A 19,990-nucleotide genomic window follows, 5' to 3' on the forward strand; every position below is an offset into this window, starting at 1 on the left:
TGGGCTTGCTAACCCTTTAGAGGTGAAGCAAGCATTGAACAGACACCAAGAGGGATTTTACAGCTAACTGGCTGGCTGCGTATCCATAAGGGAGCTCTCCCCCTTCATTTATCACACATGCCTTCTCCTCCAGCTGGATTCTGTCTCTCTGCTGCAGCCATAGCCCTGCAACCAAAGAGTCCCCCTCCCGCCCTTGTGCCTCTCTCCTGGCCCAGTTTCTTCTGGCTCATCCAGTCGCTGTGTTTTTAAAGGGCTGAACCAACACCTCTTCTCTGTTCCCTCTTCTTGGGAAGTTCCATTCCTTCCATGCCCACCCCTCTGTAGAGAAGCTGGAGAAAAGTGGATTTTATGTAGACTACAGTTACTCCCATCTTCTCTCCCAGTGAGATCTCGTTAGATGCTGATAGCCTTTAATGACCAACCTATTTATAGACAGATGCCTTCCCCTCAGCCACCTGCCTCTGACCACAACCATGTGAGGAACAAGTATAGTAAAGGCCCAAAGACATAAGGATACGGATGGCTCACAAAATCAAACGTGAGATAATAAGGTTTCCACCCAACACACTTTTACCCCAACAGTCTGGTTTTTGGCTTCTGTGTCTGAGTGACATTTAGGGTGGCCAGGTACCCAGTTCTCCACTGGAAAGTCTGGTTGAAAAGGGGATCTGGCAGTGTCCAGTTACTGCAGGGTTGGGGGAGGCACCAGGTCATTAACCCGTGCCAGCCCCTGCTGATCTAGAGCCATCTCCTTTTTGCAGGAAGGGTCCTTGACATGCTGAAGCAGCTCCCATCCCACCCCCAGAGCAGAGGGAGCCCAGCTGGGCAGGGGCGCCATGTAGAGAAGTCAGGTGGGCTCTAGCCTACCCTGAGTTTCATACCTGAGGTCTGCTCACAGTGCACACCCTAGCCCCAGATGTAGCTCTTAACTGCAACACAGCTTGACTGTGGTATGTGATGAGTTCTGTGGGGCTCCGAGCCTCTGCCTTTGTTTATAAACAGAGGCAGGGTAATTAAGATAACAAAAGGCTTGTCAAAATGATGGAGTCAAAAATAGTGTTACCCATCAAGAAAGAGATCTTGGAGACATTGTGGATAGTTCTCTGAAAACATCCACTCAATGTGCAACAGCAGTCAAAAAAGCTAACAGAATTTGGGAATAACTAGGAGAAAATATATACAGAAATATAATATTGCCTCTATATAAATCTATGGTAGGCCAACATATTGAATACTGCATGCAGGTTTGGTCACCCCATCTCAAAAAAGATGTACTAGATTTGGAAAAGGTACAAAGAAGGGCAACATAAGACTGGTACTTTTCAGCTTTGAAAACAGTCGGCTAAGGGTGATATGGTATAGGTTTATAAAATCAAGACTGGTGTTGAAAAATCAAATAAGGAAATGTTATTTACTCCTTCACAAAACACAAGGGGTCACACAAGGAAATTAATAAGAAGCAGATTTAAAACAAAGAAAGTATTTCTTCACAAACAACCCGTGGAATTTTTTGCCAGGGGATGTTGCAAAGGCCAAGACGATAACAGGGTTCAAAAGAGAACTAGATAAGTTCATGGAGGATAGGTCCACCAATAGCTAATAGCCAGGATGGGCAGAGATAGTGTCCCTCACCGCTGTTTGCCAGAAACTGGGAGTGGGTGACAGGGAATTAATCACTTGATGATTACTGTCATGAATATAGGGGGAAGGGTAGCAACCTTTATGTATGCAGTAGCATAAAATCCTTCCTTGGCAGCTGCACTGGATTGCCTTACCTGTAAGTGGTTAAACAGTTCAAATAACTTAGTTGGTACCTGACCAGAGGGACCAATGAAGAAAGAAGATACTTTCAAATATGGGAGGGGTGAAGGATTTGTTTGTTGTTCTCTTTTGTTGTTTCCTCTCCGGAAGGAGGGACAAGACAAACAGGTACAATAGCTCATGAAAATATACCAGGAATAATCCATCTGAAACCACAGAAACTATGAGTAGGGCAAGGAAATGCGTTAGGTTATCTTTTGTTTTGGCTTGTGAATTTTCCTATGCTACAGATGTAGTTTTATTCCTGTTTTTTGTAGCTATGAAGCTGAGTCCAGAACAGAATACTCTGTGTTTTAAATCTTTTTATTACCCTGTAAAGTTACCAGAAATCCTGATTTTGCAGGTGTGATTCTTTTATTTTTTTCTTTATAAATAAAGAACCTGATTAATTTCGGTGTCCTGAGGACAAACGGTCTGTTCTGTTCTCACATTGATTAGGCAACTGGTTGGTATATTATTCCAAGCCTCCCCAGGAAATGGGGTGAAGTGACTTGGGGGGATATTTTGGGGATATAGGGATTCCAAGTGACGCTTCCCTGAATTTTTGTGTAAATCACTTGGTGGTGGCAGCAATACCGTCCAAGGACAAGGGAAGTAATTTGTGCCTTGGGGAACTTTTAACCTAAGATGGTAGAATATAAGCTTAGGGGGTCTTTCATGTGGGATCCTACATCTGTACCCCAAAGTTCAGAGTGAGGGAAGAACCCTGATAATTACCAGATTAGATCATGGAAGATAGATCCACCAATGGCTAATAGCCAGGATGGGGAGAGATGGTGTCCCAAGCCACTGTTTGCCAGAAACTGGGAGTGGGTGACAGGGCATGAATCACTTGATGATTACCCTGTTCTGTTCGTTCCCTCTGAAGAACTTGGCATTGGCCACTGTTGGAAGACAGCAACAGAGGGTCCTGTGGCACCTTTGAGACTAACAGAAGTACTGGGAGCATAAGCTTTCGTGGGTAAGAACCTCACTTCTTCAGATGCAAGTAATGGAAATCTCCAGAGGCAGGTATATATCAGTGTGGAGTTAACGAGGTTAGTTCAGTCAGGGAGGGTGAGGTGCTCTGCTAGCAGTTGAGGTGTGAACACCAAGGGAGGAGAAACTGTTTCTGTAGTTGGATAGCCATTCACAGTCTTTGTTTAATCCTGATCTGATGGTGTCAAATTTGCAAATGAACTGGAGCTCAGCAGTTTCTCTTTGGAGTCTGGTCCTGAAGTTTTTTTGCTGTAAGATGGCTACCTTAACATCTGCTATTGTGTGGCCAGGGAGGTTGAAGTGTTCTCCTACAGGTTTTTGTATATTGCCATTCCTGATATCTGACTTGTGTCCATTTATCCTCTTGCATAGTGACTGTCCAGTTTGGCCAATGTACATAGCAGAGGGGCATTGCTGGCATATGATGGCATATATAACATTGGTGGACGTGCAGGTGAATGAGCCGGTGATGTTGTAGCTGATCTGGTTAGGTCCAGTGATGGTGTTGCGGGTGTAGATATGTGGGCAGAGTTGGCATCGAGGTTTGTTGCATGGGTTGGTTCCTGAGTTAGAGTTGTTATGGTGCGGTGCGTGGTTGCTGTTGAGAATATGCTTAAGGTTGGCAGGTTGTCTGTGGGCGAGGACTGGCCTGCCTCCCAAGGTCTGTGAAAGTGAGGGATCATTGTCCAGGATGGGTTGTACATCACTGATGATGCGTTGGAGAGGTTTAAGCTGAGGACTGTAGGTGATGGCCAGTGGAGTTCTGTTGGTTTCTCTTCTGGGCCTGTCTTGTAGCAGGAGGCTTCTGGGTACACGTCTGGCTCTGTTGATTTGTTTCTTTATTTCCTTGTGTGGGTATCGTAGTTTTGAGAATGCTTGGTGAAGATCTTGTAGGTGTTGGTCTCTGTCTGAGGGGTTGGAGCAGATGCGATTGTACCTCAGTGCTTGGCTGTAGATGATGGATCGTGTGGTGTGACCGGGGTGGAAGCTGGAGGCATGAAGGTAGGTGTAGCGGTCGGTGGGTTTTCGGTATAGGGTGGTGTTAATGTGGCCATCGCTTATTTGTACGGTGGTGTCCAGGAAGTGGACCTCCCGTGTAGATTGGTCCAGGCTGAGGTTGATGGTGGGGTGGAAGCTGTTGAAAGCATGGTAGAATTCTTCCAGGGTCTCCTTCCCATGGGTCCAGATGATGAAGATGTCGTCAATATAGCGTAGGTAGAGAAGGGGCATGAGTGGACGAGAGCTGAGGAAGCGTTGTTCCAGGTCAGCCATAAAAATGTTGGCATATTGTGGGGCCATGCGGGTGCCCATAGCGGTGCCACTGGTCTGGAGGTATATATTGTCACCAAATTTGAAATAATTGTGCGTGAGGATAAAGTCACAGAGCTCAGCAATAAGTTGTGCTGTGTCATCATCAGGGATACTGTTCCTGACAGCTTGTATTCCATCTGTATGTGGGATGTTTGTGTAGAGAGCCTCTACATCCATGGTGGCTAGGATGGTGTTTTCTGGGAGGTCACCAATGCAGAGACCAACACCTACAAGATCTTCAACAAGCATTCTCAAAACTACGATAGTATAAGAGCTGAGTGGGTCTAATACTTATTTCTCTTTCTTTCTTTTATATAGGAATTAGATGCAGTGCTCCTGTCAGCTAATTGCTAAGTTATCTGCCAAAACCCAAGAGTTTTCAAGAGCCCAAGAAGTCCCTGGAATCATAGTCAAGGTGGATGCACCCTAAAAAAATCTGAAATGTCTTCCTTGCAGCTGAGGATGGGGGGAGTGAGGTGGAAATGATCCAGTGAGTGACAGGGGGAGGGGAGGAGAGGAGCAACTGATGGGGTGAGATCTTGGGCAGAAGAGGCAGAGCAGGGGCACAGCCTTGGCTGAAGAGGTGGAGTGAGGGGAGGGGTTTCGGGGATGCAGTTACCAGCAATTAGAAAGGTGAAAACCCAATGAATTGTACATAGACCAATTCCCCAGTTTTTCACGCTGACACAGCACAGTGAGATCAGGAAAGGATTTAATGTCCTTTTGACTGCTCAGTGAGTGATTTAGAGAAGAGGGCCCAGCACCACATCACCAGCCAGCTGTGCAAGGAGCTCGGCCTGAAAGCCAGAGCACAAGGAGAAAACTTTTAGGTCCCTTTATGAGTAAAAAACTGGAGCAGCCTGTCCCGGATCTGTTTGGTCCTCACCCCATAGATGATGGGGTTTAGCATGGGGGGCACCAGGAGGTACATGTTGGCCATGAGAACGTGGAAATGCAGGGGCACACTGTGGCCAAATCGGTGCGTGAGGAAAGAGAACAGAGCTTGGATGTAAAAGGCTAAGATGACAAAGAGGTGGGAGCCAAAGGTCCCAAAAGTCTTGAGCCGGGCATCCTTTGTGGGGAGGTTAAAGATGGCCCTGAGGATCTGGGTATAGGACACGGCAATAAAAACCACATCCAGTCCAATCACAGAGAATACCACAAAGAGACCATAGTAACTACTGATGCGGATGTCGGTGCAAGCCAGCTTCACCACGGCTATGTGCTCGCAATACGATTGGGGGATAATGTTGGTTGTACAATATGGCCACCTTCTTGCTAGGAAGGGATAGGGTAGTGCGAGCATGCCACTGCGCAGCACCACGGCCAGGCCAATCTTGGCCACCACATGGTTTGTCAGGATGGTGGAATGTCTCAGGGGATCACAGATGGCCACGTAGCGATCCAAACCCATGGCCACGAAGATCCCAGACTCAATCGCTGAAAAGCAGTGAATAAAGTACATCTGGGTGAGGCAGGCACTGAAATCGATCTCCCTGGAATTGAACCAGAAGATGCTCAGCGTTTTAGGCAGGATGGACGTGGACAGGACCAGGTCAGTGACGGCCAGCATGCAGAGGAAATAGTACATGGGCCCATGGAGGCTCGTCTCCCTCTTCACAATGAACAGGATGGTGAAGTTCCCCAAAATGGCTATGGTGTACATTGCACAGAAGGGGATGGAGAGCCAGATATGGGACACCTCCAGCCCAGGAATGCCCAGCAGGATGAAGGTAGAGGGGTTGGTGAAGTCGGTTGCGTTGGAATCTGACATGGAGTAGGGGAAGGTGTCCAACTCTGAGGCAGAACGGTGTCTCCTGCATGTACTGTACGCTCCCCGGACTTACTGTATGTGCCCAGGGTCTAGCATGATGGTCGCAGTGCAAATTCCTGGATTGAGAGACAATGTTAATATGAGACATTACATGTACTACTGGAGGCTGTTCTCATGGGTGAAGCAGATTGTCCTCTCTTCACACACAGAAAAATGACATGTTCATTATTCAGATAAATGAATTATGAAAAAATGACCCTACTAATGCCAATTCCATATTTTATGGTGCGCTATGTGACAATAATTCCTACATGTTCTGTTGTTGGAAACCTTAATAGACACCAGCAGGAAACATGAGCGTGGATTAAAAAAAAACATGTACCTGAGGGAAACATCCCAACTAGAACACACATCAGGGGAAAGACCTGGGAGTCATCGATAGCAGCTTAAAGGAAACACTGGCTCATTCACAGCAGTGGCCAAAACAAAGACAAATTCGGATGCCTAAGGAATGGGATGGAGAATACCCTGCTCTGGACATGTGCTCAGTTTTGGTCACTCAGTCTCTATAAAGGATAGAGCAGATAGAAAGGGGATTTCTGAGACAGGCTGTGAAAATGGGGGAGGCTGCCATCTGCGGACTGAAAAATCTGGGCCTGTTTAGTTAAGAGACGAGATAAAGAAGGACGCTTATGATAGAGGAGAGGAAAATAAAGTTTGCCAAACTTTAAGCCTTTGGACTGAAATTTCACATGCTGTTTGTCTGCTTCCAGCTGATTTGTTTTTTCATTTCCAACATAACGTTTGAGCCGACTTCTCAAATGGAGCTAGGAGAAAAGATGTGTTGCCCATGTTGAAAAATTCTTATAAATGTTCGAGTGAGTAGCCCAAGCAGCTCCATGGAGATAAAAGTCAGGTAACAGCCCCCGCTCCCCCGTTAACAACCAGAGCCCTGAAATGCAAGAGGAGGAGGTGACTGTGTCTCTGCATTAACACACAGATAGCTCCTGAGGTCTTTACTCAGTTCTTACTCCAAGGGGAGTTTTGCCTCAGTGGGGCCTGGGTAAACTATGGGCCGGGGCCTCAGAATTTGGCCTTGTATTGGACATCCTGAAGGATTCACTGTGACACTGAAATGCAGTGACCCTGGGGCTGGAGGCCATCCGCCCAGAGGGCCCAGCAAAGAGGGACATTTCAGCCCGTTATACTGAGGCAAACTCACCCCCTGTGGCAAAGGCCCTTGGATGTTTAATAGCTGTACAGAGCAAAAAGGACCACAGTCCTATTATTTATCCCATCACATCCACATTGCACTGGGTTTGTTTAGCAGGTGAGCTCCTCAGCAAGACATGGGTACCTGTAAATATTGAGATGGAAGCGTCTTCCCTGGGAATCCCCCTCAGGTAGCCGTGTCCCACACCTCTTTCACCCCAGCATGTGCAGCAACATCCAATGCCAAGAGTCGACACAGGGGTGTGCACCGTTTATAATATAGCTCTGTGCAATCCCAGGGGGGTCACTCAGCCTCTAGCAGATAAGTGAGCAACTGAATATAAACAGGTTGAAGACAAGCCTGTCTGGGCTTCTGTGTTCTTTGTCCAGATTTAGGAGTAAACAGTAATTAAGGGACCTTCCCAAAGGAAGATGAGAACTCTTGGGCTCTGTACTGAGTCAGAGAGGAATTGGCTGCTCTGTGCATTTGTGTATATTTACAAATTATAGTTGATAAGTAGGAAAACTAGGGATAATACTTAAAACTCCATTGGGTCTGATACCCTGTAAAATCCCAGGAGCGATGGGTAGATAGTAAACAGACAGATCTATAGGAAGATGCCTGAGGGGAGACACCAGCACTTTCTGCAGGCACACAGTGCTGTTACTACGGGATCAGAGTTCAGTAATTCTCATTAGTAACTATCATCAGACTGTTCAGCACCTTTCATTGAAGAATGTTCAAAACACCTAGCAAAGGAAAGTCACTATAACCATAGCCCCATTAAATAGATAGGTAAACTAAGGCACAGGGAGGTGTTATATTGTCAAGGTCACATGGAGATTGGGTTGCAGGATGAGAGACAGAACCAGGTGTTCTGACTTCCCTGCCATAAGCACGTCACACCAAGAGAGAAATGGACTCCTGCTCTGGCAGGGGCTGTTCATTGGTGGGATGCAGGGGAAAAGATGGAAGACGGAGCCTGAGGCTTCGCCACCCTCTCAAGATGAATATGAGGTTTTCAGAAATAGCTGGAGGTTGTGAGCTCCCTGCTCCTGTGAGGTGTGAACTCTGGGACTCCACTTCTGCTCTCACTCAGAAACCTGCCAACACATGTGTGACGCTCTGTACTCCTTCACAAAACACATAACTAGGGGTCACACAATGAAATTAAGCATTATTTAAAGCACAGTCAACCTGTGTAACTTTTTGCCACCGCATGTTACCAAGGCTAAAACTGTAACGTGAGTCCAATAAGAACCAGATTAGTTAATGGAGGATAGGTCCACCAATGGCTAATAGCCAGGATGGGCAGAGATGGTGTCCCAAGCCGTTGTTTGCCGGAAACTGCGAGTGGGTGACAGGGCATGAATCACTTGATGATTACCCTGTTCTGTTCATTCCCTCTGAAGCACTTGGCATTGGCCACAGATGGAAGACAGAATACTGGACTAGATGGACCATTAGTCTTACCCAGTATAGTCATTCTGATGTTCTTATACAGACCCCAGATGTATCTGTCGCCTGCCATAACCTACTAGACCCCACTGCCCTCCTAGAACTGAGATAGAACCCAGGAGTCCTGATGGGGTCGCTGTCTGTATACAGTTAGTAACAAAGTAAGTGTAACTTTAGCACCCTCGTGGCCAAAATGGAGTCTGCTCTGCCGGCAGCTCTGGCCAAGAAATCCCTTCCACCCCAGGGGCACCTGTTCCAAACCCCCCAGAGTGAACACACACACATCCACAGGAAAAGCACAATGGATATAACAAAGGGAGATATTTATTTACAGAGGGATGAGAGGAGAAACACAAGAAGGGGAAATATAGGGGGAGCAGTAGACCAAGGATGCATCCAAGCCAAGGCCCCACGGGCCCAGTGGTAGCACAGTCTGGAAGGGCAGACACCGAGCAATGTGTCTGCACACAGAGTTCAGGAGTCCTGAGCAAAGTTCCAGTCCAGTGGTGAGACTTGGGTGCTCCTGGTCGTCTTCGGCGCCAGTGAACTTTCCCCCAACAAACCCCTCCGGTGACCTCTTCTGCCGCTCCCTGCGAAGCAACACCGAGCGACCACCTCCGCACTTAACTAGCTAGCAACTGCCCTCCTCCTTGTCCCCAATGCAGCGTCACAAGCCCCAGTTCTCACAGCCCCATGCAGCTCTGGGCAGCCGTGATACTGGGTCCAGCTCCGGCCTGTCCTCGGGCGAGTCCTCCCTGGCACAGTGCTCCTCCTGGCGCCTGTCCTGAGCTGTCCCCGATCGGTCCTGTCCTTCCCAGGCTTCAGGCAGGTTCTCTGCTGCTTCCTTTGCCAGGGCCTCCGGGCTGCTCTCTCCCTCCCAGCTCCAGCCCCACCCCATGGAGTTTCCCTCCTTTTTTCTCACTCTTCCCCTCCCCCCTAGAAAAAAAATTTAAAGGGGCCATGCTCTCTAAACCCCAAAGGGGTTACATAAGAATATATATTAAAATTTTAAACCTAACCTGTGTCCTTTAAGTGACTTGCAACAAGATGTCAGAACACTTTAGTATTAGAGCTCAACGGGTCTAATACTTATTTCTCTTTCTTTCTTTTCTATATGAATTAGATACAGTGCTAATTGCTAAGTTATCTGCCAAAACCCAAGAGTTTTCAAGAGCCCAAGAAGCCCCTGGAATCATGGTCAAAGTTCACCCACAATAACAAAATCTGAAATGTCTCCCTTGCAACTGAGGATGGGGGGAGGGACGTGGAAATGATCCAGTGAGTGACAGGGGGAGGGGAGGAGAGGGGCAACTAACAGGGGCAGAGCAGGGGCACAGCCTTGGAAGAAGAGGTGGAATAAGGGGAGGGGTTTCGGGGGTGCAGTTACCAGCAATTAGAAAGGTGGCAACCCAATGAATTGTACATAGACCGATTCCCCAGTTTGTCACACTGACACAGCACAGTAAGATCGGGAAAGCATTTAATATCTTTTTGACTGATCAGTAAGTGATTCAGGGAAGAGGGCCCAGCACAACATCACCAGCCAGCTGTGCATGGAGCTTGGACTGAGAGCCAGAGCACAAGCAGAAAACTTCAGGTCCCTTTATGAGTAAAGAGCTGGAGCAGCCTGCCCCGGATCCTTTTGGTCCTCACCCCATAGATGATGGGGTTTAACATAGGGGGCACCAGGATGTACATGTTGGCAATGAGAACATGGAAATGCAGGGGCACATTGTGGCCAAACCGGTGTGTGAGAAAGGAGAAGAGAGCTGGTATGTAAAAGGCTAAGATGACACAGAGGTGGGAGCCGCAGGTCCCAAATGTCTTTAGTCGAGCTTCCTTTGTGGGGAGGTGGAAGATAGCCCAAAGGATCTGGGTGTAGGACACGGCAATAAAAGACACATCTAGTCCAATCACAGAGAATACCACAAAGAGTCCATAGTAACTACTGATGTGGATGTCGGCGCAGGCCAGCTTCACCACGGCTATGTGCTCGCAATACGATTGGGGGATAATGTTGGTTGTACAATATGGCCATCTTCTCGCTAGGAAGGGAAAGGGCAGTGTGAGCATGCCACTGCGCAGCACCACGGCCAGGCTGATCTTGGCCACCACAGGGTTTGTCAGGATGGTGGAATGTCTCAGGGGATGGCAGATGGCCACGTAGCGATCCAAGGCCATGGCCACAAAGATCCCAGACTCCATCACTGAGAAGCAGTGAATGAAGTACATCTGGGTGAGGCAGGCACTGAAATCGATCTCCCTTGAATGAAACCAGAAGATACTAAGCATTTTGGGCAGTGTGGACGTGGACAGGACCAGGTCGGTGACGGACAACATGCAGAGGAAATAGTACATGGGCACATGGAGGCTCGTCTCCCTCTTTACAATGAACAGGATGGTGGAGTTCCCCAAGACGGCTATGGCGTACATTGCACAGAAGGGGATGGAGATCCAGACATGGGCCCCCTCCAGGCCAGGAATGCCCAGCAGGATGAAGGTGGAGGGGTTGGTGAAGTCGGTTGTGTTGGAATCTGACATGGAGTAGGAGGGAAGGTGTCCAACTCTGAGGCAGAACGGTGTCTCCTGCATGTACCATTCATTCCTCTGACTTCCTGTATGTGACCAGGATCTAGGGTGATGGTCACAGTGGAAATGCCTGGAAGGAAAGACAATGTTAATTGGAGACATTAAATGTACTGCCGGAGGATGTCATCATGGGGGGAGCAGATTGGTCGCTCTTCAAACACTGAAAAATGACATTTTCACTATTCAGAGAAATGAATTACGAACAACTGACACTACTAAGGCCAATTCCATATTTTATGGTGCTTCATGCAATAATAATTCCTACACATAGTGGTGTGGGATACCTTAATAGGCAGCAGCAGGAAACACGAGTGTGGATGCTGGTTATCCATCACTGTTCCTTAATGCAATGAAAGCCAGGCTAGAGAGTCCATGCTAGAGGGAGTTCCCCATTCACTCGGCTGCTTAAAATCTAAGAGTGGAAAAAAAAAAGATTTGAGAAAACATGTACCAGAGGGAAACATCCTAACTAGAACACACCTCAGGGGAAAAACTTGGGCATCATTGATAGCAGCTTAACGGAAACACCAGCTCATTCGCATCAGCGGCCAAAACAAAGACTATGTTCAGATGCCTAAGGAATGGGATGGAGAATACCCTGCTATGGACATGTGCTCAGTTTTGGTCACCCAGTCTGTATAAAGGATATAGCAGATAGAAAGGGGATTTCTGAGACAGGCTGTGAGAATGGGGGAGGCTGCCATCTGCGGACTGAAAAGTTTGGGCCTTTTTAGTTTAGAGAACAGACAAAGAAGGGGGCTTATGATAGAGGGGAGGAAAATAAAGTTTGGAACTGATTACATTCAAATGGACAAAGAGAGAACAGTTCCCAACCAGTAATATCTATGGAAACTTTGTGTTTCAAAATGGCTAATTCTGCTAAGCTGAAGTAAATTGTCAGCAAAACTGATTGGGAGGAAAAATATCGAGAGAACGACTCTTTACGAAGAGTTTATTAGATAGCTCAGAAGCCACAATTCCACAGTTAAGAGTGTAGACAACTTTGGCTAAAAAACCCTGTTCAGTGGCAAAGTGAAGGCAGCAGTTTGGGGGTGGGGGGAAGCAATATACACACACACACACACACACACACACACACACACACACACACACACACACATACACAAAACTGTCTCTTTCGTCTAGTGGAGAAAGGCAGAGCAAAGCCCAATGACTGAAAGATGAAGCCAGACAAATACCAGCAGGAAATAAGTACCAAATTTTTAGCCCTGAGGGTGATTAACATTTGGAACAAACTGTAAAGGGAAGTGGTTGATTCTCCAACTCTGCATATCTCTAGATCCAGACTAGATGTTTGTTTCTGCTTGAGGACTTGTCAACACTGAAAATGCTACTGTGGAGCTGTCTTATCGCTTCAGTGTGGACACTCCTTACACCAATGGCAGGGGTTCTCGCATTGGCGTAGGTAATCTACCTCTCCAAGAGGTGGTACCTAAGTGGATAGAAAAATTCTTCCGCCAACTCGTGCCAATTATATCTGGGTGAGGTTGATATAGCTACAGCTCTCAGGGGTGTGGATTTTTTTGCTGTTGCAAAAAAAAAATCAAATGTAATTTTTGGATGCATTAGCAGAGGCATATCATGCAAGTCAAAGGAGGAGATAGTACCGCTGTACTGGGGCCTAGTTAGGTCTCAGCTGGAGTACTGTGTCTAATTTTGGTCACCAATGTATAGGAAGGATGTAGAGAAACTGGAAATGACCAGAGGCAAGCGACAAAAATGATGAAAGGGAGAGAATTCAAGCCATATGAGCGAACGCTGAAGGAACTGGGTATGTTTAGTTTGGAAAAGAGGAGATTGAGGAGGACATGGCAGCCATCTTTGATAAAGGCTTCCATAAAAAAGATGAAGAAAAGTTGTTCACTCTTGCCATGGAGGGCAGGAAAAGAGGCAATGGGTTCAAACTACAGCACAGCAGATTTAGATTAAATCTCAGGATAAACTTCCTAACTGTAAGAACAGGAGGACAATGGAACAGACACCTCGGGAAATCATGGAGGCTCCTTTACTGCAGGTTTTCAACAGGAGGCTGGCAGTGATCTGACCTGCATGGCTTAGACACAACAAATCCTGCATCTTGGCAGGGGGTTAGATTAGCTAACCCTGGCGGTTCCTTCTCACCCTGTGGCGCTAGGATTCTATGATATAAAATGCCAGTGTAGACCAGGCCTTAGTCAAACACAGGTCATTGGGCTCAATAAAGGGGTAACTGGGTGAAATTGAATGCCTTTTGTTATACGGGAATTTAGACTGGATGATCTAACGGTCCCTTCTAACCCTATAAATGTATCAATAAAGAAAGTGGGTCAGGCATTTATATTTACTCTGTCTCACAACACACAAGGAAGGGAAAATTGAATTCCATTGAAAGTCTGAACATATAACACTGAAAAGAGAAAATTGATTATATGATTCATATTTGGCCTGTGGAACTTCTTACCAGACACGTTACTAGAGCAAAGAGTTTAGCTGAATGGGATTCACAAACGGTTTGGGAGGGTTTGAGCATTGGCCTGCTAAACCCAGCGCTGTGAGTTTAATCCTTGAGAGGGCCACTTAGCGATCTGAGGCAAAATCAGTACTCGGTCCTACTAGTGAAGGCAGGGGGGCTGGACTCCATGCCCTTTTGGGGTCCCTTCCAGTTCTATGAAATAGGTATATCTCCATATATTTTTATTTTTTTGTTGTAGGTGGTGCTGGTGGCACCACCATTAGATAAGGCTGTCTGACACCTTCCATTAGGAGACCTCATTTTCAGTTGCTTACAAGTTTGACAAACTTTAAGCATTTGGACTGAAATTTCACATGCTGTTTGTCTGCTTCCAGCTGAATTTCTTTTTGCATTTCCGACATAACATTTGAGCCGACTTCTCAAATTAAGCTAGGAGAAAAAATGTGTTGCCCATGTTGGAAAATTCATATAATTGTTCGAGTGAGGAGCCCAAGCACCAACATGGAGATAAAAGTCAAGTAACAGGCCCTCCCTCCCCTGTTAACAGCCAGAGCTCTGAAATGCAAGAGGAGGAGGTGACAGTGTCTGTGCATTGACACACAGCTGGCCCCTGAGGTCTTTACTCGGTTCTTACTCCAACAGGAGATTTGCCTCAGTGGGGCACGGAAAAACTACGGGCCACGGCCTCACAATTTAGCCTTGTATTGTACATCCTGAAGGATCCACTGTGGCACTGAAATGCAGCCACCTTGTGGCTGGAGGCCATCATCCCAGGAAGGCACAGCAAAGAGGGACATTTTAGCCGATGATACTGAAGCAAAGTCATCCTCTGTGGCAAAGGCCCTTGGATGTTTAATGGCTGTGCAGAGGAAAAAGGACCACAGACCTATTATTTATCCCATCATACCCATGATGCACTAGGTTTGCTGAGCAGCTGAACTCCACAGCAAGACAAGGGTACCTGTGAATTCTGAGATGGAAGCATCTTCCCTGGGAATCCCCCTCAGGTAGCTTGTGTCCCACACCTCTCTCACCCCAGCATCTGCAGCAACATCCCACGTTGAGAGCCGACACAGAGGTGTGCTCCATTTATAATATAGCTCTGTGCAATCCCAGGGGGGTTCACTCAGCCTCTAGCGGATAAGCAAGCATCTGAATGCAAACAGGCTGGGCTTGTATGTTCTTTTTCCAGCTTTAGCAGTAAACAGTAATTAAGGGACCTTCCCAAAGGGAGATGAGAACTCTGGGGCTCTGTGCTGAGTCAGAGAGGAATTGGCTGCTCTGTGCATTTGTGTATATTTAAAAATTATAGTTGATAATTAGGAAAACTAGGGCTAATGCTTAAAAGTCCATCAGGTCTGATACCCTGTAAATTCCTAGACAGGATGGGAAGAAACTAGACAGACTGATCTATAAAAAGATGCCTGAGGGGAAAGAGGCACTTTCTGCAGGCACATGGTGCTGTTGCTAAGGGATCAGAGATCAGTAATTCTCACCAGTAACTATGATCATACTGTGGAGCACCTTTCACTGAAGGATGTTCAAAACACCTAGCAAAGGAAAGTCACTATGACCATAGCCCCATTAATCAGATAGGTAAACTGAGGCAAGAGGAGACATTATTTGGCCGAGGTCTTAGAGATTGGGTGGCAAGATGACAGACCACACTCAGGCATCCTGACTTCCATGCCATTACCATGGTCTCTCCGTCACACCAAGAGGGAAATGGACTCCTGCTCTGGCGAGGACTGTTCATTGGGTGGGATTCAGAGGAAAGGCTAGAAGAGGGAGCCTGAGCCTTCACCACCCTCTCAAGGTGAATCTGAGGTTTTCAGAACTACCTGGAAGTTGTGAGCTCCGGGCTCCTGTGAGGTGTGAACTCCGGGACTTCACTTCCACTGTCACTCAGAAACCTGCCAACGCATCTGTGACGCTCTGTAACTCAGGGGAACACCCTGTATACCCATATTCATCATTATTTGATTGTGTGGTATCCAGTGCAAAGTTTGTGATGTTGGGTGTGTGTGACGCTCTAAGGTGATGACGCTCTAAGGTGTCAGGTTTCAGAGCAGTAGCTGTGTTAGTCTGTATCACCAAAAAGAACAGGAGTACTTGTGGCACCTTAGAGACTAACAAATTTATTAGAGCATAAGCTTTCGTGGACTAAAACCCACTTCATCGGATGCATGCAGTGAAAAATACAGTAGGTGTGTAAAATGCAGTGAAAAATATAGTGTATATATATACACAGAGGACATGAAAAAATGGCTGTTGCCATACAACTATAATGAGAGTAATCAGTTAAGGTGGGCTATTATCAGCACCCATTTTTTCATGTCCTCTGTGTATATATATATATCTCTCTTCCTACTGTATTTTCCACTCCATGCATCCGATGAAGTGGGTTTTAGCCCACAAAAGCTTATGCTCAAATAAATTTGTTAGTCTCTAAGGTGCCACAAGTACTCCTGTTCTTTTTGCTCTAAGGAGTGATGCTCTTTCAAATGTTTTGCTCTTTTGCACTACACAAGGCTCTTCACATTTCTGTAACGTGTGTAATAACCTGCTCTCTCTGCCTCACCGGGGCTATGTCTACACTACACACCTTACAGCAGCACGAATGTACTGCAGCAGCTGTGCCACGGCAAGGTCTGCTGTGTAGCCGCTCTATGCTGGCAGGATAGAGCTCTCCGCCATCATAATTAAACCACCCCTACTCTGCGGCAGGAGCTGTGTCAGCTGGAGAGCGTCTCCTGCCAACATGGGGCTGTCCACACCGGCACTTTTGTTGGTGAAACTTTTGTCGGTCAGGACTGTGTTTTTTTCACAACCCAGGCAGAGAAAAGTTTTATCGACAAAAGTGCTAGTGTAGACAAAGCCTGAGTTGCATACCAGTAAAGACGCCCACTGCCTAAAGTCTGCACTGTTTAAGAAGATTGCTATTTTCTGCTGGTCTCCATTCTCACCAAACCCATCTGCTTGCATAGGTATATCTCAAAACTCTGCCTGAGTCTCTTCCCAGAGTCTGCTGCATTACCCGAGAGTTTCAAGTCCTTGGGGGGTTTCAGTTGTTCCATCTCTAGGGTGGCTACTTCGTTCTTTCACCACAGCCCTGTTACCTCTGCCCTCTCCTCTGGTCTCCTCTCTGGTACCAGGGGTTGTCTTGGGAATTCGTCAGAAGGAGGCTTAGTCTGCACTCGAAGAAGGGAGGTGTGATTAGAACTAAAGCAGAGTAACAAAAGCTAACGGAGAGCCACGCGCTCCCAGCTGTGTGTCTGGTGCAGGGGCCACTCAATGGCCTGTTCTCGCTAGCCCCAATCTAGTTCCCCGAACACGTGCTCTGCTCTTAAAGGCCCAGGACATTCTTCTCACACCCAGGGCAGGGCTGTGCATTTCAGCTGTCTCACCCCCACCCAGCAGCCTGTGTAACCACCCATTCTTAGTACTGCTACTCCCCCATCTACCCACCTACCCGCTTTCTGGTTTGTTGCACACAGTAGCTGTGACTTGTATTAATTTGATTGATAAGCTCTTTGCGGCAGGGTCTCTTTCTCCTTCTGTGTTTACAAATTGCCCAGCACAAGGGGCCCTGAACTGGAGCGGGGCCTCTGGAGGCTTCCGCAACACAAATAATGATCATAAATAATCAGCACAATAATGCAGCCAAATCAGGGCCTCCCCCTCCTTTGCCTTCAGCTACAGATGAAGGTCAAACCATGCTTGCCAGCTATAGAGTGTTAGTAACTTTAATACAGGTGGACACGGCACTTCTGTTGCCCTTTGCAGGAGAATTCATTCAGTCTCATGTCAGTGCTTAATAACCCAGGTGCTCCTCACTGGAGAAATACCCCGATTAGCCAGATGAGTAGGCAGAGAGTTCAGCTGTGGGAATCCAAGTGTCCTCCAGCTGGAGCACTCCTGGAAAGACTGACTGAGCCTGGAACATTAGATTTCAATTCCACATGGGAAGAAATGAACCAAGAGGGAGAGAACAAATCCACTGCAAAGACTAATCCAGTCCAAAACACAGCTGGAGTTACAGCTCGCAAGGGCTCTGGAGGGTAACAAGAAGGGTTTGTACAGGTATGTTAGCAACAAGAAAAGGGTCAGGGAAAGTGTGGGACCCTTAATGAATGGCTGAGGCAACCTAATGACACAGGATGTGGAAAAAGCTGATGTACTCAATGCTTTTTTTCCCTCAGTCTTCACAGACAAGGTCAGCTCCCAGACTGCTCTCCTGGGCAACACAGTATGGGGAGGAGGTAAGGAGCCCTCAGTGGTGAAAGAACAGGTTAAGGACTATTTAGAAAAGCTGGATATGCACAAGTCCGTGGGTCCAGATCTAATGCATCCAAGAGTGCTGAGGGAGTTGGCTGATGTGATTGCAGAGCCATTGGCCATTATCTTTGAAAACTCATGGCGATCGGGGGTGGTCCCGGATGACTGGAAAAAGGCTAATGTAGTGCCCATCTTTAAAAAAGGGAAGAGGAAGGACCTGGGGAACTATAGACTACTCAGCCTCATCTCAGTCCCTGGAAAAATCATGGAATAGGTCCTCAAGGAAACCATTTTGAAGAACTTGGAAGAGTGGAAGGTGATCAGGAACAGTCAACTTGGATTCACCCCTAGTTCTTTTGTTACGAGAAATAGTAAACAACACTTCCTTATCTACTTTCTCTACACCATTCATGATTTTATAGACCTCAATCATATCTCCCGTTAGTCGTCTCTTTTCCAAGCTGAAAAGTCCCAGTCTTATTAACCTCTCCTCATACGGAAGACTTTCCATACCCCTAATCCTTTTTGTTGCTCTTTTCTGAACCTTTTCCAATTCCAATATATATATATTTGAGATGGGGCAACCGCATCTGCACACAGTATTCAAGATGTGGGTGTACCATGGATTTTTATAGAGGCAACATGATATTTTCTCTCCTATTATCTATCCGTTTTTTAATTATTCCCAGCATTCTGTTTGCTTTTTTGACTGCTGCTGCACATTGAGTGGATGTTTTCAGAGAACTATCCACAATAACTCCAAGATCTCTTTCTTGAGTGGAAACAGCTAATTTAAACCCCATCATTTTATATGTATAATTGGGATTATGTTTTCCAATGTGCATTAGAATAATAGAATCATAGAATATCAGGGTTGGAAGGGACCTCAGGGGGTCATCTAGTCCAACCCCCTGCTGAAAGCAGGACCTAATCCCAACTAAATCAACCCAGCCAGGGCTTTGTCAAGCCTGACCTTAAAAGCCTCTAAGGAATGAGATTCCACCACCTCCCTAGGTAACCCATTCCAGTGCTTCACCAGCCTCCTAGTGAAAAAGTTTTTCCTAATATCCAACCTAGACCTCTGCCACTGCAACTTGAGACCATTGCTCCTTGTTCTGTCATCTGCCACCACTGAGAACAGCCGAGCTCCATCCTCTTTGGAACCCCCCTTCAGGTAGTTGAAGGCTGCTATCAAATCCCCCCTCATTCTTCTCTTCTGGAGACTAAACAATCCCAGTTCCCTCAGCCTCTCCTCATAAGTCATGTGCTCCAGACCCCTAATCATTTTTGTAGCCCTTCGCTGGACTCTTTCCAATTTTTCCACATCCTTCTTGTAGTGTGGGGCCCAAAACTGGACACAGTACTCCAGATGAGTCCTCACCAATGTCGAATAGAGGGGAATGATCACGTCCCTCGATCTGCTGACAATGCCCCTACTTATACAGCCCAAAATGCGGTTAGCCTTCTTGGCAACAAGGGCACACTGTTGACTCATCTCTAGCTTCTCATCCACTGTAACCCCTATGTCCTTTTCTGCAGAACTGATTCCTAGTCATTCGGTCCCTAGCCTGTAACAGCGCATGGGATTCTTCCGTCCTAAGTGCAGGATTCTGCACTTCTCCTTGTTGAACCTCATCAGGTTTCTTTTGACCCAATCCTCTAATTTTTCTAGGTCCCTCTGTATACTATCCCTACCCTCCAGCGTATCTACCACTCCTCGCAGTTTAGTGTCATCTGCAAACTTGCTGAGAGTGCAATCCATGCCATCCTCCAGATCATTAATGAAGATATTGAACAAAACTGGACCAAGGACCGACCCCGGGGCACTCCACTTGAAACCGGCTGCCAGCTAGACATGGAGTCGTTGATCACTACCTGTTGAACCCAAAGATCTAGCCAGCTTTCTATCCACCTTATAGTCCATTCTGCCATCCCATACTTCTTTAACTTGGTGGCAAGAATACTGTGGGATACCATATGAAAAGCTTTGCCAAAGTCAAGGAATAACACATCCACTGCTTTCCCCTCATCCACAGAGTCAGTTATCTCCTCATAGAAGGCAATTAGGTTAGTCAGGCATGACTTGCCCTTGGTG

General features: G+C 46.8%; 1 protein-coding gene and 1 pseudogene across 1 annotated transcript; both read right to left on the reverse strand.

Annotated features, from left to right (window-relative positions):
- Positions 1 to 4,936: 4,936 nt before the first annotated feature.
- On the reverse strand, positions 4,937 to 5,933 carry LOC101951498 (olfactory receptor 52R1-like; annotated as a pseudogene).
- A 4,215-nt stretch (positions 5,934 to 10,148) lies between these two features.
- Positions 10,149 to 11,147, reverse strand: LOC101951764 (olfactory receptor 52R1-like). Its single transcript, XM_005290003.3, has one exon. It carries the CDS (start codon positions 11,145 to 11,147, stop codon positions 10,149 to 10,151), a length of 999 nt encoding a protein of 332 aa, XP_005290060.2.
- Between the last annotated feature and the right edge of the window lie 8,843 nt (positions 11,148 to 19,990).

This window comes from Chrysemys picta, chromosome 1 (genome assembly GCF_011386835.1).
Source record: "Chrysemys picta bellii isolate R12L10 chromosome 1, ASM1138683v2, whole genome shotgun sequence".
NCBI lineage: Eukaryota > Metazoa > Chordata > Testudines > Emydidae > Chrysemys > Chrysemys picta.